The sequence below is a fragment of the Sus scrofa genome, chromosome 1 (genome assembly GCF_000003025.6).
Source record: "Sus scrofa isolate TJ Tabasco breed Duroc chromosome 1, Sscrofa11.1, whole genome shotgun sequence".
Classification (NCBI taxonomy): Eukaryota; Metazoa; Chordata; class Mammalia; order Artiodactyla; family Suidae; genus Sus; species Sus scrofa.
The window spans coordinates 44,299,327-44,315,694 of NC_010443.5; the positions used below are offsets into that span (position 1 = coordinate 44,299,327).

The 16,368-nt window shown below is 43.0% G+C and overlaps 1 protein-coding gene across 1 annotated transcript in view; it reads right to left on the minus strand.

Moving 5' to 3' along the window:
* The window catches only part of DCBLD1 (discoidin, CUB and LCCL domain containing 1), a 72,605-nt gene continuing 58,018 nt past the window's right edge, over positions 1,782-16,368 (minus strand). The window contains exons 7-15 of the mRNA XM_005654388.3: positions 12,953-12,993; positions 11,754-11,969; positions 10,725-10,849; positions 10,042-10,201; positions 9,845-9,952; positions 8,071-8,155; positions 7,506-7,555; positions 6,557-6,676; positions 1,782-3,839 (exon numbers count right to left, since the gene is read on the minus strand). Of these exons, the coding sequence (XP_005654445.2) occupies positions 3,337-3,839; positions 6,557-6,676; positions 7,506-7,555; positions 8,071-8,155; positions 9,845-9,952; positions 10,042-10,201; positions 10,725-10,849; positions 11,754-11,969; positions 12,953-12,993 (1,408 nt within the window). The 3' untranslated portion in view covers positions 1,782-3,336. The remainder of the gene's footprint in view (positions 3,840-6,556; positions 6,677-7,505; positions 7,556-8,070; positions 8,156-9,844; positions 9,953-10,041; positions 10,202-10,724; positions 10,850-11,753; positions 11,970-12,952; positions 12,994-16,368) is intronic.

Sequence of the window (16,368 nt, forward strand, 5' to 3'; positions counted from 1 at the left end):
GAAGAAGGACACTTAGCGGGAGGTGAGATCTGCAGTGGGCCATGAACCCAGCAGTGTGGGTTCGAGGGGCAGTGGGTGACTGGGTGGGCTGCAGGTAGGGACAGGGACTGCTAGGAGGACCATATTCAGCTGTAGCTTCTCATTAGTGGGACTCAGCTCCTCCCAGGTTCTGCAAGAGCCTAGGCATTCAGTCTTGCTCAAGTAAGTGCAGAGTGATCATTGGTCTCAGAACCTTAATAACTATTTGGCATATGAATGAATGAATGCAAGAGAAGCATTTTGAGAAGTGTGAGGCCACACTGGTGGCTACACTTGGATCACTGAACTGATACATGAATTTATGAAAGGCCTTGTGGGGATGTTTTTATGAAAGGCTATTCATGGTATCTATAGTTGTGCCTATTGTATAAATGTGATTTCAGTTTCTGCTCGGAATCTAAAGCAGGGTAAAATAAACACAGAAAAATCTCTAGCATTCTTTCTAGATATTTTCTAGGCTGACTATAAGCACCAGTGCAAGTGTAAATAATAATAACAGAACCCAGAGCAAAGTTTCAGCAGCCTTGTCAGAGCAGATGTGTTTCTGCCACAATTGTAAGAAATGAGAGAATGCAATCTTTGCCTCCCAATAGTATTTGATAACATGGAAAACAGAACTAATCTCACTCCCACCTTATCATGTGTGCTAATGTTGCAAAACAATGAAAAAGAAAAACAGTATTTTTCTGCTCTTATCCTCTAGTTTAGGCTTGGCTGTGCTGGGTGTATCAGACAGACTTTTGAGCTACCCATCCTCGGCTACAGAGAGGCCATCCTGAGGAAGTGGTGTTCCAAAGCCAAGCCCTATTCTCCCCTGTCATGATTAGATCATGTGTATAGGGAAGAAATATGACAGATGGACACAGCTCCGCTGTAAAGAAGTTTGTTCTGTGGACTAATTTTTTAATGTTAAAAATATATACAGCCCAAATGTCCCAATTAATTCTTATCTGGAAGCCTTGGAGGAAGGCACGTTCACATCCTTTTAGAATAGGAAACTGAGGCTCAAGGTTATGTAATGACAAACTGAATATATAAATGGATCATGGCCAGATCATAAGTAAAAACAACTCTGGCCAGCAACCTACAGCAAGAGGCATAGGAAGCCAATTCTTATCCATAGTAACCAGCCCAGAAAGCAAGCTGCTAGAAATCAGACTTGTAGCAAGTCAGACTTTTATTTCTGGTAACAATCCAGGAAGCCAAACTAAAATACACCTGAAACAATTGACCACAAACTGCTAGGATTTGATTAATAACTGACAGCATTCCTGATTTTGTCCCCATTTCCAACTTAGGACCAATCAGGGGGAAGCCAAATATGCACCTCTAACCAATTATAGAAGATGACCCCCTTCTAGTTAATCCATCCTGCAGCCTCCCCTAGCCAAGAGCCTCCATTCAGGGCATATTTGAAGACTTCCCCTTTTCCCACTGTAAAGCTTTCCCACTCCTCCGTGGCTTGTGAGTCTCTACCAAAACGGAAGTAATGGTGGCGGATTCCTCTGCTCTAGCAAGTTCTGAATAGGCTTTGCTTGTTCTCATTTGGTTGGTCTTCATTTATTTCCAGAATAATCGGCTCAAGATCCCTTGGCTATTGTGTGGCAGACCCAGGTCTGGAACCAAGTCCTGTGGGACTCCAAGCCTGTGCTCTTTCCACTGTACTCCTTGCCCTCTTTAGGAGGCTGAGCCTCAAGTACCTTCAAAAGCCCACCAAGCAGGACGCCAATGAGAGAGAGGGGCACGTTGGTTTTGCATAATTTATTACAATTAGTATGCATAGAAAACCAGGTAAACTCACAAGGTAAATGGTTTATCTTCCACAATAACCACAGATAGTCTGCCGTGACCTGCCAGCACCTCAGTATTTTAAAATTTGTGTGTTTCACAGAAAGTCACAGTCGTACAAATAGGATTATAATACATTTTTTTAGGGAAAGGACTTTTGGTCCACATTTTCAATTAAAAACAAACAAAACACTTTCCTCTTTGGCAAAAGAGGTTAAATTCCCCTCACAGTGAACTCACAAAGCAAGCTCAGATAAAAACTATGGAAGAGGAGGTGCAGCTGAGGTCTGGGCTAATCTGGAATTAGAGACATGTACTTGAGGGAAATTCTCTTACAAAATACGTTGTTTCTAACCATCTCAGTAGAAAAGCTCTGTAGATCTGGCTTCAGTCACTTTTCTAAGAAAACACTCCAAATAACTTTTTGTGTTTCAGAGTACAGTGTGCTATTTCAGAAGAAAGTCATGAAACGTGTGGGCGTCTGATTTCAGCAATATTTTTAATCTGAGGTACAAAAAAGCATCTGACACAGTAATTCAGAGTGAAATTGCTGTGCCACCTTCATTCAGTTGAGAGAGCAGTTTTGGTTGCTTCATTCAGTTGAGAGAGCAGTTTGGTTGCTGGAAGTCTCGGCATTTGTCTTTGCAAGACAGTTTGAAAAGGCAGATTTGCATGTGAAAGCTGTACAGTATCTGCCAGGCCAGAGGTGAGCAAGAAGCACAGTGTGATGGAGGCAGCTGCTCAGAGAGCCAGGTCCCCCAGGCCAAGGACAGTGAGGTCCCCCGCAGGCCATGGGGACCTGCTCCTTGCATGTCCTGACCAGCCACTGCATCTCACCTGAAGTGGAGTTTAAGGAACAGGCAGCTGCTGAAATGGTTGGGTTTTGTTTGTTGGTTCTTTTTAATCTACAATCATAATTGCTAACAACCACCCTGATGTGCTTTTCATGCTTCAAGTAATTTCATTCCTTCCAGGAGAAGAATGTTAACAATGCTTTTAGTTCTCCGTATCAAAGGAAAGGAAATGAACCATAATAACAACACGGTTAACTTTAAACAGACCTGCTGCTAACACAGTATCAGAAAAATATATTTTAAAAGTAGACATACTATCATAAACGTTTTTGCAACAGCTTCATAAACGTTTTTGCAACAGCTGTGTTCTTCCACTTAACCTCTGTGCAGAACTAAAACCTGCTAAAGCAAACTTAAGTTACTTTTTGTTAAATACAACTCTGTACAGATTGCACATTTTACACCGAAGCAGCTCAGTTATCACAGTCAGAGAAGTGAAAATGCCATATGAGATTTTTCAGTTTTTTAGCCTAACAAAAAACCCACAGACGCTTGCTCTAAGGATCAGAACAAAACCAGCTGCACAATTCTGTAAACAGTGTGAGAGGAAGTCTCTAGGACTCCACAGCAGGATCCTATTAAAACACACACGCGCACACACACCTCCCTCCAGGGCCGACGCTCAGTACCACAGCAGCTTGCTTTCACATTGTGTTCACAGAAGAGCGGTCATGGCCGTCGGGTTGAGGGGTCTGAGGCAGTCTCTGGGGGCCAAGTAGGCAGCAGAGGTCGCGGGTCCGATCTGGGGCTTCTGATAGTCGGGAGGGGCGCGCCCCACGGCCAAGCCGCCGCCCGTGGGCCTGTCGTAGCCCGGGCCCGTGGGGCTCTGCGGCTGCTGGTAGCCGGCGTCCGAGGAGAAGGCACCGGAGGAGAGGGAATGCTTGTGCGCGGGCCCGGGGCCCGGGCCGCGGGGGCCGCACCGCGCGGAGAAGGTGTGCGCGCGGGCCAGGTGCCGCTCCACGATGGGCGTGGCGTACTCGGGCTCCGGGTGGGTCAAGGGCAGGGCGTACTGGTGGCGGCTGGCCGGGAGGGGGCAGTCGTAGTGGCTGCGGGACTCGGCACCCGGCCCTGCCGCCTCCGCCTCGGTGTCCATCGGCCGGAAGGTGGAGCCTTTCCTGGTGACCGTCCCGGTGCCAATCATGAGAGGCTGCTGGTAATCTGAAACCCAAAGGGCAGAGGTTTGTGCACCCCACCCGCACCGGCACCCCCACTGTGCGTAGAGGGGCGCTGCGCTGCACCCGCTCTGCTGAGCGCCCGCCGTGTACCAGGGGTGAAGAGAAGGCCCGGGCAAAAGGCACCGACGCCACACTTATGGGCTACACAACCACACGCTTGCTTTAGGAAGCCGAAAAGGGTAGCAGGGACCTAGAAAGGCGGAGATTACGGTTAACCATAGAGAGGACCATGAGGGAAAATACTCCACGCAGCTCTTAAACTGGCTCTTGAGAGGCCAGATTTTGGAGGTGGAGATAATACCGTGAAGAATGGGAATAGTGATTGAACAACTTATTAACTAACCACAGACAGTGTGATGTGGCCAGAGTATGAGGGACATGGAGTAATTTAATACAATATAAAGAGTGAAGTAATAGGTTGGGACTAATGATAATGGTGAAGCTCCCATTTATGGGAGTCCTTTCTTGGTGCCAGGCACTATTCTATGATACTAAGAGAACAATTCATTAAATCCTCTGAAAAAAGAAGTACTATGAGTTGAGGACTATTATTCCATTTTACAAATGGAAAACTGAAGCAGAGAGAGATTAACTAATTCCCCCCCCCCACCTTTTTGGCTGCACCCATGGCATGTGGAAGTTCCTGGGCCAGGGACTGCACCTCCACAGCAAGTCACTGTAGTTGGGTACTTAACCCACTGCCATGCGGGAACTCCAAAATTAAGTAATTTTTCCAAGATCACAGGGGTAGCAGCCAGTAGTGCTAGAATTCGAACATAGGTCCCAAGTGTGAGCTGTTACCCATATGCTAGATCACAAAGGGCACTAGAAGCCTTGCTAGGAAGTTGATTTAATTCTGTAGAAATCTACTGAGGACCCTAAATAAGAGACTGGCAAAGAGATGTAACTCCAGAAGGAGACTGAAGAAGGAAAGATCAAAAAAACAAAAAGTAAAAGGCAGAGAAATGAAATATAGAAGCCACAAATCAGGTGGCTGGCAGCAGCTTCAGAAAGGCTATTTGGAAAGGGGACAGGTATCAGAGGAATTTGTCACCAATGATGTAGGCAGGGTGGGAGGAAAGAGGATGCTTCCCAGATGTAAAGCTCTGAAAAAACAGGATCCACAATCAAAAGGCAATTAGAGAAGGAATGCACAGAGCATGTGAGGTGAGGGTTAGGAACAATGGGTTCAAGTTTGGGTCCTCTGAGGAACTGATGACACTTGCAGGAGATGATGTCCAGCAGGCAAGAATTACTGACTTACTGGAGACCAAGAGGGAAGTCTGGGTGTGAGCAGACAAGAAGGAAAGGAAGCACTCTGGAGCTCTGGAGTGGAGTGGGTGAGACTGCAGAAGAGTGGGGGCAAGAGTGGGACGTGGGTCCTTGCACGTTTAAGGTGCCTGAGAAGGACCACATGGTGAGGAGGGAGGAGAGGCTCTACTAGAAGAAGAAGGAGAATGAAAGGAGGACAAGGGGTTCTTCTGTGTCCTTGCCTCACTCCCAAGGCAGAGTGAGAATTGTCCAGGGGGGGAATAAGATGGATTTTGGTGGTAGAGTTGCTCCTTTGGCCCCTGAAGCAGGTCAAGTAACCTTTCCACTGGTACTTTTCCAACCTTAATACATATACACATCACCTGGGAACTTCTGGTTCAGCAGGCCTGGGGCATGGCCTGAGAGCCCATGTTTCTAGAAAGCTCCTGGGTGCAACTGCTGGTCCTCAGAATGTACTTGGAGTAGCAGGAAGTGAGAGCCAGCAGTGCTACTCAGAGTGTGGTATATGGATGCCTACATATTAGAACTGGTTGTGACAGGTCTGCAAAAAGGTAAGTGCACAAATGGAAAGTGTTCAGGAAGAGCAATTTTAGCAAGTAGTTTTATGTCCCTTGAGTCTAATTTAAAAATGAGAGCATTATATTTTGTTACATCTTTTAAAAATGTTCATTTACTAAGTTTACATTACAAAAATACTAGTCCTTGATGGATTAGAGATTTCCTTTTTTTTTAAAAGCAAAAAATGACTCCTTCCTCACAAATCATTTGAAAAACTTGACTCTGGACAATGGCTGATCAGGAACCTGAGGACATTCTAACTGATTCCTTCATCTCCTGCCTCCTCTTCTTACAAGACAGGAGCTGTGCTTAATTCATCTTCCTAGTCCCTTTCCTGGCATGTTACTCAAAACCTAAGTAACAAAAACAGACTGATTAAGGGCTTCCAGATTTTTTTTTTCTTTCTTTCTTTTTTTTAGGGCTACACTCATGGCATATGGATATTCCCAGGCGAGGGGCTGAATCAGAGCTACAACTGCCAGGCTATACCACAGCTCACAGCAACACTGGATCCTTAACCCACTGAGCAAGGCCAGGGATCAAACCCACATCCTCATGGATACTCATTCGGTTAACCACTGAGCCATGACAGGAACTTCCAAGGGCTTCCAGATTTCAGTGGTACCTAAGGACCACTGCTGTGGTTGTCAGGGCCCCTGCAGGTGTAAGAGGCTTGGTTGAATGGGGCTTTCGAAAAATATTTCAGTGTCTGTTTGTAACACTGCACAGAGCAGAAAGAGAAAACTTCACACATGACTGATTCTCAGACCCCATCTAACAAAAGATGTGAGTCTTATTTTTCTTCCTGGTCTCCCCTCTCCCATGAGCAGCACCTCCAACACCTCCCCTGTCACGGAGGCTTGTACTTACCTGCCATATCACTTGTGATGAGATCCAACTTTTGTGTCATCTCCTTTTCATGATCGTAGCTGATGGTAAACTCAGCTGACTGATGCCTGGCAAAGGGATATTTGATCTGCTTCCAACAATCTGGAAAAAAGACATGAAACAAACTAGTATCGCAGAAACACAACACACATACTCTATGAAGTCAGAGGTCAGGCTGCCTTTTGCCTGCAGACCATGATAAATGCACAACCACAGCTCTTCAGGTGTGTGTGGTGGAAACAGCAGGCTGAGGTCATTGCAACAGCAACCCCCGTCTCAACCATGCTTTCCCCTGTGTCTGTAAACTGTTCTATGTGTGTGCCCGTCAGGGCGCGGCTTATCTCTAGGTTAGACCACCTGGCCACGGTTCTCCTTAATCTGCAGTGTCAGCTTGAGGAGTCAACACAGCTGGCTGTTTAGATCCTATGGAAGTGGAGTCCTAGATTGTCCTTGAGATTCTCAGGGGTCCTGCCCTGCTGCCCTCTCTCTGGGCCGTAGCCAGCTCACTGCTTAGGCATCCTGTGTCCTAAGAATTCTTTGAAACCAGTCCTGCCTAGTCCCTCCCCCCTTTTATAACTTCTCCTTCATGAAAGGCAGTGTGGTGACTTAAACTCCAGTGACCCCTGTCCCCCAATTAATGTTGACAAATGATAGGATGATGTTAAACAAAAGTAAAAGTTAACTAAGGATGATGTTAAACAAAAAGTAAAAGTTAACTAGTTATGAAATTTCCAAATTAAAATGAAGTGATAGGATATAATACATTCCTTCTTGCAGATCTGCTAACTTCAAGGCTTTAGATATTTCTTTAATCATTTAAATGTGGGTTTTAATCAGGATCTGCTGATTAAAAGCACCTAATCATGCTTTTAATCAGCAAATTCTGTCCCTTCCTCAAAGACAGAATAAAACTGTAGAGTTTTCAACTAACCTGTTTTCTGAGTCTTAGCTGATCCATAAGGATTTCCTTTCTTCTTCCTCCTATCAAGACAAAAAAAAAAAAAAAAAAAAAAAATCCCACTGAAAAAGTTTTCTAAATGATAAGTTCTGGAGTTCCTGTTGTGGCTTTGTGGGTAACAAGCCCAACTAGTATCCATGAGGATGTAGGTTTGATTCCTGGGCTTGCTCAGTGGGTTAAGGATCGGGCGTTGCTGTGAGCTGCGGTGTAGGTCGAAGACGCAACTCATATCCCAAGTTGCTGTGGCTGTGGCATAAGCTGGCAGCTGTAGCTCGGATTCGACCCCTAGCCTGGGAACTTCCATATACTGCAGGTGCGGCCCTAAAAAGAAAAAAATAAGTAAAAATAAGTTCTGTTCATAAAATAATACTTGATACATTCTACCTCTATCCAACTTGTCTTAAAAATATAAGTTAACATTTTATCTTGGAAGAAGTAATGCTGCTTTTCTACATATGAACATCTGAAGATTAAACTTTTGGTTTTATAATTGTTTATATAATTAGAGAAAAAAAAATTTAAATGTGAAGTCACATACTTTCTAAGTATTGCAAAAGTTCCCACTCCAGCAATCAGCAGGGCGAGGAGCACCAGTGGAATAACAACAGTTGTGATGTTTAATCCTAAGAAGGGGAAAAGCCACCGCATTACGACAGAAATGAACAGTAACCAAATTTCATGACCTAAAACTGAACTCTGATTTGAAAGGTCCTCAACAGTTTAACATACAGGGAAAAGAATACATGCTGGGCATTTATTGAGAGCAGAAAGTAAAATGAGATGATTCAAAATCCCAGCTAAAGTTTAGGAAAATGAAATTTATTCCACACCCGCCCCCCTCTCCCCCTGGGCCAAGACACTTTCCAATGTTCCTCGGGATTCGTATTTACTCAGTTTATTGCTTGGATGGTATTAGTCTCCAAAAATCAAAATTGAGGGGGGAAGGTTTATAGCTGGCCCACACCCAGCCAGGAGCTATTCAGGCAGGTAGATGATTTAAGCACAGCACAGAGCTGTTGGCTCAATCAACCAGTTCCCCCAGACGGTGGGCGGGTTTGGACCTGTACAGTAACAGAGACCAGGAGCAGAGCACTGGAAGCGTGGACTGAAAGGAAATGCAGCCCAATGACCCCAACAGTGCTTCCCCTTCCACTGCCTGAAACACCAGACCCCAGCTTCCTACAACTGCCTGTTTTAAGGAAGGAGGTCACTTTAACAGCCACTGAAGAGGCCCCAAGCTTGTAGAAACCATGAAAGCTAAAGGAGGAGTATTTGTTCTTCAGCCTCTTTTTTCTATGTTCTCTGGGAGGAAATAAAGGAATGATCAGGAGAGAAAATGTGTTGTTTATGAAAGGAGGACAAGGAACTTAGAAGGGAGCAAAATATGTAAATAATTGCTCTTACTTATAAGAGTGGAAATTTGGGAAAAATCTATCAACATCCAGTAAATAGGGGAATGGTTAACTAAATGATGCTATGTCCAAATGAAAAAATACTATAGAGATATTAATCCTTTGGTTTTTCACCTATTTAATACCAATGGAAAATGCTCATAACGCAACATCAAGTGAAAAATATATGCCACAAAACAAAATATATTGTGTGCTACCATTTTATCCCAAAGTTATAGATATAGTTGACAGGGTGATTATAGATGCTGCTTTATGAATGATTTTTATTTTTCTTAACTATCTTTAACCTTTCCAAATTTCATAACAGTAATATGCAAGTTACTTTATATTCTGAAAAAAGATGTTTAATGTTTACTACTTGAACAGATTATACATTTACATGTTCAAAAATCAAAAAGTATAAAAAGGTATAGAATGGAGTGTCTCCCTTCTACCTCTGTTCCTCTTCCATAGAAAGTGAAATTATCTTTCTTTACATTTTTCCAGACATACTGGAATATATATTCTTTATTCTTTTTACATGCATGTAGAGTGCCAAAATAGTTCTATACCATGCTTATTTTTTCAAGTCGTCAATACACCTTAGAGAACTTTCTGACACATTCTTACTAACATACTCTTTTTTTTATGGCCGTAGAGTATTTCACAGCATAAATGTGCTATTTTTCCACAAAGATTTACCTAGTGTTTGAAAAGCACATAAATTTGTTTCCAATCTTTCTCTACTTATATTGCAATGAATAGTGTAGACATATCTCATTTTACACATGTGCAGATACCTGTGGACCATCTATCTGCCTCCTTATATGAAAGAGAAAAAAAAAATGTTGAAGCTACTGTATTATTGGCTGGAGTACCAGTTACATTCCTTAAGAAACCACAGAATGATAACTGCTCTACCTTTGGTCATTTCTTCAGAGGGGATGGGTTGTGAGATTGTCTCATCTTCTCTTTTAGTTGAGCCAACAGTATTTGAACTTGTTCTGGGCCACACCAATGAGTCATTACCTGAGAGAGATGTTGGAAAAACCACATTAGGAACAACAATCTGTGAAAGGAGATAACCAACAGGAGAATCCAATAACTCACTGACTCACCCTGAGTCCTACTTGGTGTAATCTGGCAGCCAAGAAGCTCCACTTTCAAGGCTATCCTCTGGTGCCAGGTATGGGGGATAACGCGTATGTATCTGGCCACAATGGGAGGGATGAAGTTGTTCCGCACGGGATCCCGAAAATTAGAGTTGCCCTGAAACACCTGTAGAAACAAGTCACTTATACCAGAAGATTCTATTTGTTTCTATGTTTTTTTTTTTTTTCTTTTTCTAGGGCTTCACTCGTGGCACATGGAGGTTCCCAGGCTAGGGGTCGAATCAGAGCTACAGCCGCCAGCCTATGCCACAGCCACAGCAACGGGGGATCTGAACCATGTCTGTGACCTACACCACAGCTCACGGCAACGTCAGATCCTTAACCCACTGAGCGAGGCCAGGGATAGAACCTGAAACCTCATGGTTCCTAGTCAGGTTTGTTTCTGCTGCGCCACAACAGGAACTCCTGTTTCTTTATCAACTCACTCATATCTAGTTATATGAGATCAAAGCCAGGATTCTATGTCTGTTGCATTTTTATAGACATGCTTGACATTGAAGATACAAGGCTTTGCCATCAAAGGCTAAGTAATCTGACACGGTGCTATGCCTGTTTTCTGGAAACACACTGATGGAAATATTTGGAGGCCCATTCTCCTACTCAGTTCCTTCTTCTAGAGTACTTCTTACCTTTTCTTCATTATTCCCAATTCCTTTATAAGTCTTCCACTTGGAGTCATTGTCTTTGAAGTTCATTACAAAACTCTTTACGTAAAAGTTGAAATTTGACTGTGTGGATCCTGTGGTCCTAATTCCTTGTAAGAAATTATTGTTTATAAGTTAGTTTATATCTACAACATGCATTATAACTGCAGGTTGCTTTTCCTCCCCGCCCCCTCATTTGAAGTGTCAAATCATTTTACAGACCTACTTTTCTTATTTCTTTTTGTCTTTTTGGGGCCGCACCTGCACGTGAAAGTTCCCAGGCTAGGGGATGAATCGGAGCTGTAGCTGCCGGCCTGCACCACAGCCACAGCAACATGGGATCCAAGCCTCGTCTGTGACCTACACCACAGCTCATGGCAACACCGGATCCTTAACCCACTGAGCAAGGCCAGGGATCAAATCCACATACTCTTGAATACTAGTTGGGTTTGTTACCGTTATGTCACTAAGGGAACTCCCAGGCCTACTTATCTGCATTTAGAAACCTGATCACAGATGATCACTGACAATAGACCATAAAAAAGTTTTAGCACAGAGACATCAACTCTCTAATCCACACTCCATTTTTACACTCTGCACATAGGTTCTTCCTACAGAGACAATGTGAAGATTCGTTACTTTGTATTTATTTATTTTGCTTTTTAGGGCTGCACCCTAGGCATATGGAGGTTCCCAGGCTAGGGGTTGAATTAGAGCTACAGCTGCTGGCCTACGCCACAGCCATAGATAGCCATGCCAGATCCGAGCCACATCTGCAATCTACACCACAGCTCAGGGCAATGCCAGATCCTTAACGCACTGAGTGAGGCCAGGGATCAAACCCACAACCTCATAGTTCCTAGTCAGATTCATTTCCACTGCACCACAATGGGAACTCTGATTTGCTACTTTTTAAAAAGACAGAGAACTTTGAGTAGGGACACTTACGCAAATTCCAGACATAATTTCAATTGCAAGTCATCTTGTTTTGTGAAACTGCACTGGTGTCAGTACCTGTTATTTTCTTTCTCTCTCCCAAATCTATCCTCAGCCACTCTCTCTGTTTGTGATTCTTGCTCCGGTCCCCCGAAGCCCACGACGGGCCTTGGTCCTGAAGTCGAGCTTGGCCAGGAGACCAACGAACCTGATCTCCAGTCTCATTGATCCACTCCCAAGAAGACGAAGCTCTGATTTGCCTCTCAGGTTCCAAACTCAAGGATGTGCTACAACCTAAAAAAAAAAAAAAAAAAAAGGCAGGAAGATATTTCAGTTACAGACACAAGAGGAAAGCAAAAAAAAAAAAAAAAAAGTACCCCATTTCACCTAGAATTATTCAATTGATTTGCTTCCCATTCTGCTATTGAATCGACTGTTTAATTACTAGTTTTTTAATGCTCCAGACTTGAATTTGACTCTGTAGTACTGTGCTGTTTTGAAATTGTTGCTGTTTTTCTTAATGGGCCTTATATCCCCTACAAGTGACATCTCTTTGTCCCACTAGATTTTCCTTTCTGACCTTCTAAAGTCACCCTGATCTCAACAAAGTAACAGGTGTCTTAAAGGTTGAAAATGCTAAGGTTCTTCTCACTTGGTGCGAGGAGGACTCCAACTCTGTACCCTTGAAGAGCAGGTATGTCAGGTGTGCTGAAGATCAGTAAATGGTACCCAACCTCCCCCCGGGAGGTTAACTACACCAAGTCCAAGACAGTGTGGAGGGAGCAGATAAAGGCTGGTCCTCTTCCTGGGCAAAGAAGACAAGTTCATCTTGTTCTTGAAATATATCCTTTTATGTGAAGGAGAATACTTACACAGAATATATTCCATGATGGAGGGACTAAAAAGTGTTTATATATCTGTTTTCAGTAACTTCATCCCAGATACGCAACAAATCCAATGGTACTATTTAAAAGATTTATTCTGTTAAAATCTAACATAAAGGAACCTATCTTAAAATAAATGTAATTTCAAATTGTTATTCTTTTTGGCCAAAGCTTGAGAGAGATAATAAGGAAAAAATATCTTCTGCTTAATGCTAATTGGGTTTACTGTCTTACGTATTTTTAAGTCACAGCATACTTGGTGCTTTGTGACCTGAGGGAAAAAGCAAAACTAATCCTTATAGAATTTAACTATATCATCTGAGGGGTATGAAAGTGTAAACTACCCCTGAAGATCTTAAACTATCAAATTCTTAAGGAAAGCATGATCCTTACCATTGGAGGTAAACAGAAATCGCTTGTCTGACAGGGAACCACTGGAATAATAAACACAAAGATGAGGAGGTGAGTTGCTTGACTGGATCTTAATGACTGGTACAGTGCTACAGCATGGGGCTCAGAGCTGTCCCACATCTCATGTGGTCCTGTGGCACCTGGCAAGACTACTGTTACCGTCTCTGCCTTTGGTATTTCATAGACCAAGAAACTCTTTAAAATACCAAAGGCCCATCAAAGATAAGCAACTTCCCTAAATTCATACAGGTGACAAGTGGCCAGAATTCTTGAGACACTTCTTTCGAATCACAGTCCTGTGCTGTCTCCATCATGCCACACAGTAGTAGGAAGGAACAGGCACACATGCAGTCTCTCAGACAGCCTTAAATCCCAATGCATATGTGGTGACCAAGGCAGAGGGTGACTGCCCTGAATACTCCCTCTGCTGTGGCAGTCACCCCTACACTGCCCCACTCACTGTCAACAGTCAAGGGCCACAGACAGACATGAAGATGCCTGATCACTTTTAGAAGAATGAGCCTGTCATTTGCTAGCTGCCTTCTTTATAGATTTTTCTACTCCTTCCATCCCAGCTGCATGGCTCTAAGGACAGCCTCAGCCTGGTCTGTCTCTCTTTCCAGCCACGCTCCCACCTACTGCAGCGATGACACCAAGCCACGAATCAGCTCCTGCTTCTGGATGACAAGGTGCAGCTAGAGAAAACTCAGAGCACTGCACTGACCGGTTCCTGAGCTGGGCCCTCACTGCTGCAAGACAGTCCTGCTTGTGTCTGGCATTGACCCTCAGGCCTCTGGATGCTCTTGTTCTACAGCCTGCACTACTCTTCTGGGCGAACTTAGCAAATCAGCCTTGTTCTACAGTTGTCTCCTTCTGTGGAGAAGAGATTCCTAAGGCCTAAGAAAATCACATTACCTTTGTGTAAATCCCTCACCAACTCAATGGTGTAACAATACATATCATGAATATAAAACTTGGAATTATCAGGAGTTCCCTGGTGGCTCAGTAGGTTAAGTGTTCAGCGTTGTCACTACTGTGGCTCTGGTCACTGCTGTGGAGTAGGTTCAATCCCTGCCCCGGGAAATTCCACATGCCATAGGAACAGCCAAAAAACAAAACAAAAGAAACTTGGAATTCTCAAGATTAATCTTATGTGCAATCATACTTACTGTATTAGATACTAGAGGAAAACCAAAAAAAAAAAAAGAAAGAAAGAAAAAAAAAGGTAGATGTCACTGTTATGTTTAATTATTTTATAATCTAAAAGGATGGCTTTCTATTTTAAATGTTTACCTCTGAATTACAGTGACAATAATGAACAGAGTACCAAAATGTAAAATCCACAGAGAACCCAAAAATAGTTTGGACAGGAATATAAGCACCTTCACATCAAAGGTTTTGTTATTTGTTTTTTTAAGTAACAGGGTTTGGGTTTTTTGTTTTTTTTTTCATATTCTTGGTCTGCTCTCAGGAAGAGACTTCCTAAGCCCTGATTTTCCACAGAAAGGTCCTATTATCATCTGTGCTGAATATAATGTAGGCATCAATCATTTCTCACATGAGAAAACTCAGGCTTACTTGGGTCAAGGGACTCTTTGGTTCACAGTTAGGGGCCAAGACAGGCTGAGGACTCAGCTCTCCTATCTTTTAAAGAAAGGAGAACCTTGTTGCAATTTATATTTACCTTTCTGTTAAGATTTGTTTAGAGCGTTTCTTTAATTTTTCTATTTTCTCTAATGTTCCTGCATTAAGTATTACCCTTGAAGTTTGGCCCAGATAAGCTCCCAAAATTCTGCTGCAACCCTGATTGCCTAAACATGCTCCCACTGCCATGAAATATTAAATAAAACATTTATCTTGTTCTTGGTGAGAAAGAGAAGTTATGGAAAGAAGGTGAGCTTTGGAGTTAACCCTGAGAAGACAATGCTAGGGAAGGGTCTGCTTCTAAGATCCCTCTGCCTGGCTTTCCTCTATTATCAGCTGGAAGAGGTCTTTCCATTTCACCAACTAAACAAATTGAATACAACCACCTAGAGAATGCTACAGGTAAATAAGCTTCCTCTTCCTTCTAAAAATGGAAACATCCTGGGCAGAATGGGGTTCTGAGGCCTTCACATAACAGGGTGGATGAATTCAACCAGATTCCAGGAATTGCCAGCCTTCCCAGAGGGCTGTAGCAGCCATCGTGAAGGATCTGATGTAAACACAAAGAAAAGCCTTCCCTACAGATGGTCTGAGCCATCATTCTCTGTGTGAGGTCAGTTGCTTTTCCTGATTCCATTCTCGTCTCCTCAAACCAAGGAAGTGACCTGACCCAGGATGAGTCCCAGAAGAACCGAGATATTTACTTTAGGGACCCCTTCTTCCTCAGCTGCAATGCTTCCTTCTGTTTCTTCCTGAACGCCAAACAACTGCGTGTGGGAACAGAAGTTCAGTGACCGCATGTACTGTGCTTCCCCAAGAGCAAAACAGCCGGGATCAAAACAACTGCTCCCTGAAGATCTGGGAATGGAGATGAGTGGAAGAACCCGTATGAGTGCTGCGCTTACTCTTCTCTGCTCAGCACAAAAAGACAGTGCAAAACCACCGTCAGAAGAAGGGACTCTGATTACAATCCTGGGCTTTCTGTCTATTCCCACCCAAGCAAAGACAGGACGATTTGTTCAACTAACTACATGGAATGTGGAGCAAAACTTTTCCTAATTCATTAATGGCTTAGATTTCTGGACTCTTTTGTGTCAAAGTTTAATATCAATTCATATAAAGTGACTTCATGAAGTATTAAGTCCAACTGCTGTAGAGGAAGTAATTGAGAACATTAATTCAAGTTTAAGTCTTTTCTTCAAAAGCAGAATAAAATCCAAGTAGTACAAGTTGAACTTTTTACTCTCTCATATACAGACGAGCATTCAAATGAAGCACTCAAATACAAACAAACATAAGCAAGAGATGCCAAAAAAACGGATTGAAAGCCAAAGGCCAGTTCTTTGGTCCTATTTGGAGACAGAAGCACCCATCAAATTGAGGCCTCAGCTTAATACCTTCCTGAAATAGCACCACAGTATCAACAGAACCAACCAATAAAAAACATAAAAAGAAACAGATTCTCAAAGTCAACATCAAGCAGATATTTAAAGTTTACTGGGCATGAGCAATCACTTTTACTATAAATTAGAACATAAATTTTAATGCCCCAAAGAGTTTGAGGCAAATACAAAAGGAAAAAAAAATGTATATACATATGTGTGTGCATATGCATAAAAGCATGTGTACATAAATTGTATTCATGTACATGGTATACATGTGTGTGAATACATGTGCGTACACAGTCAGCCATATCCAGATTCTGCATCCCGAGATTCAATCCACCATGGAGTGAAAATATTTAGGGGGAAAAA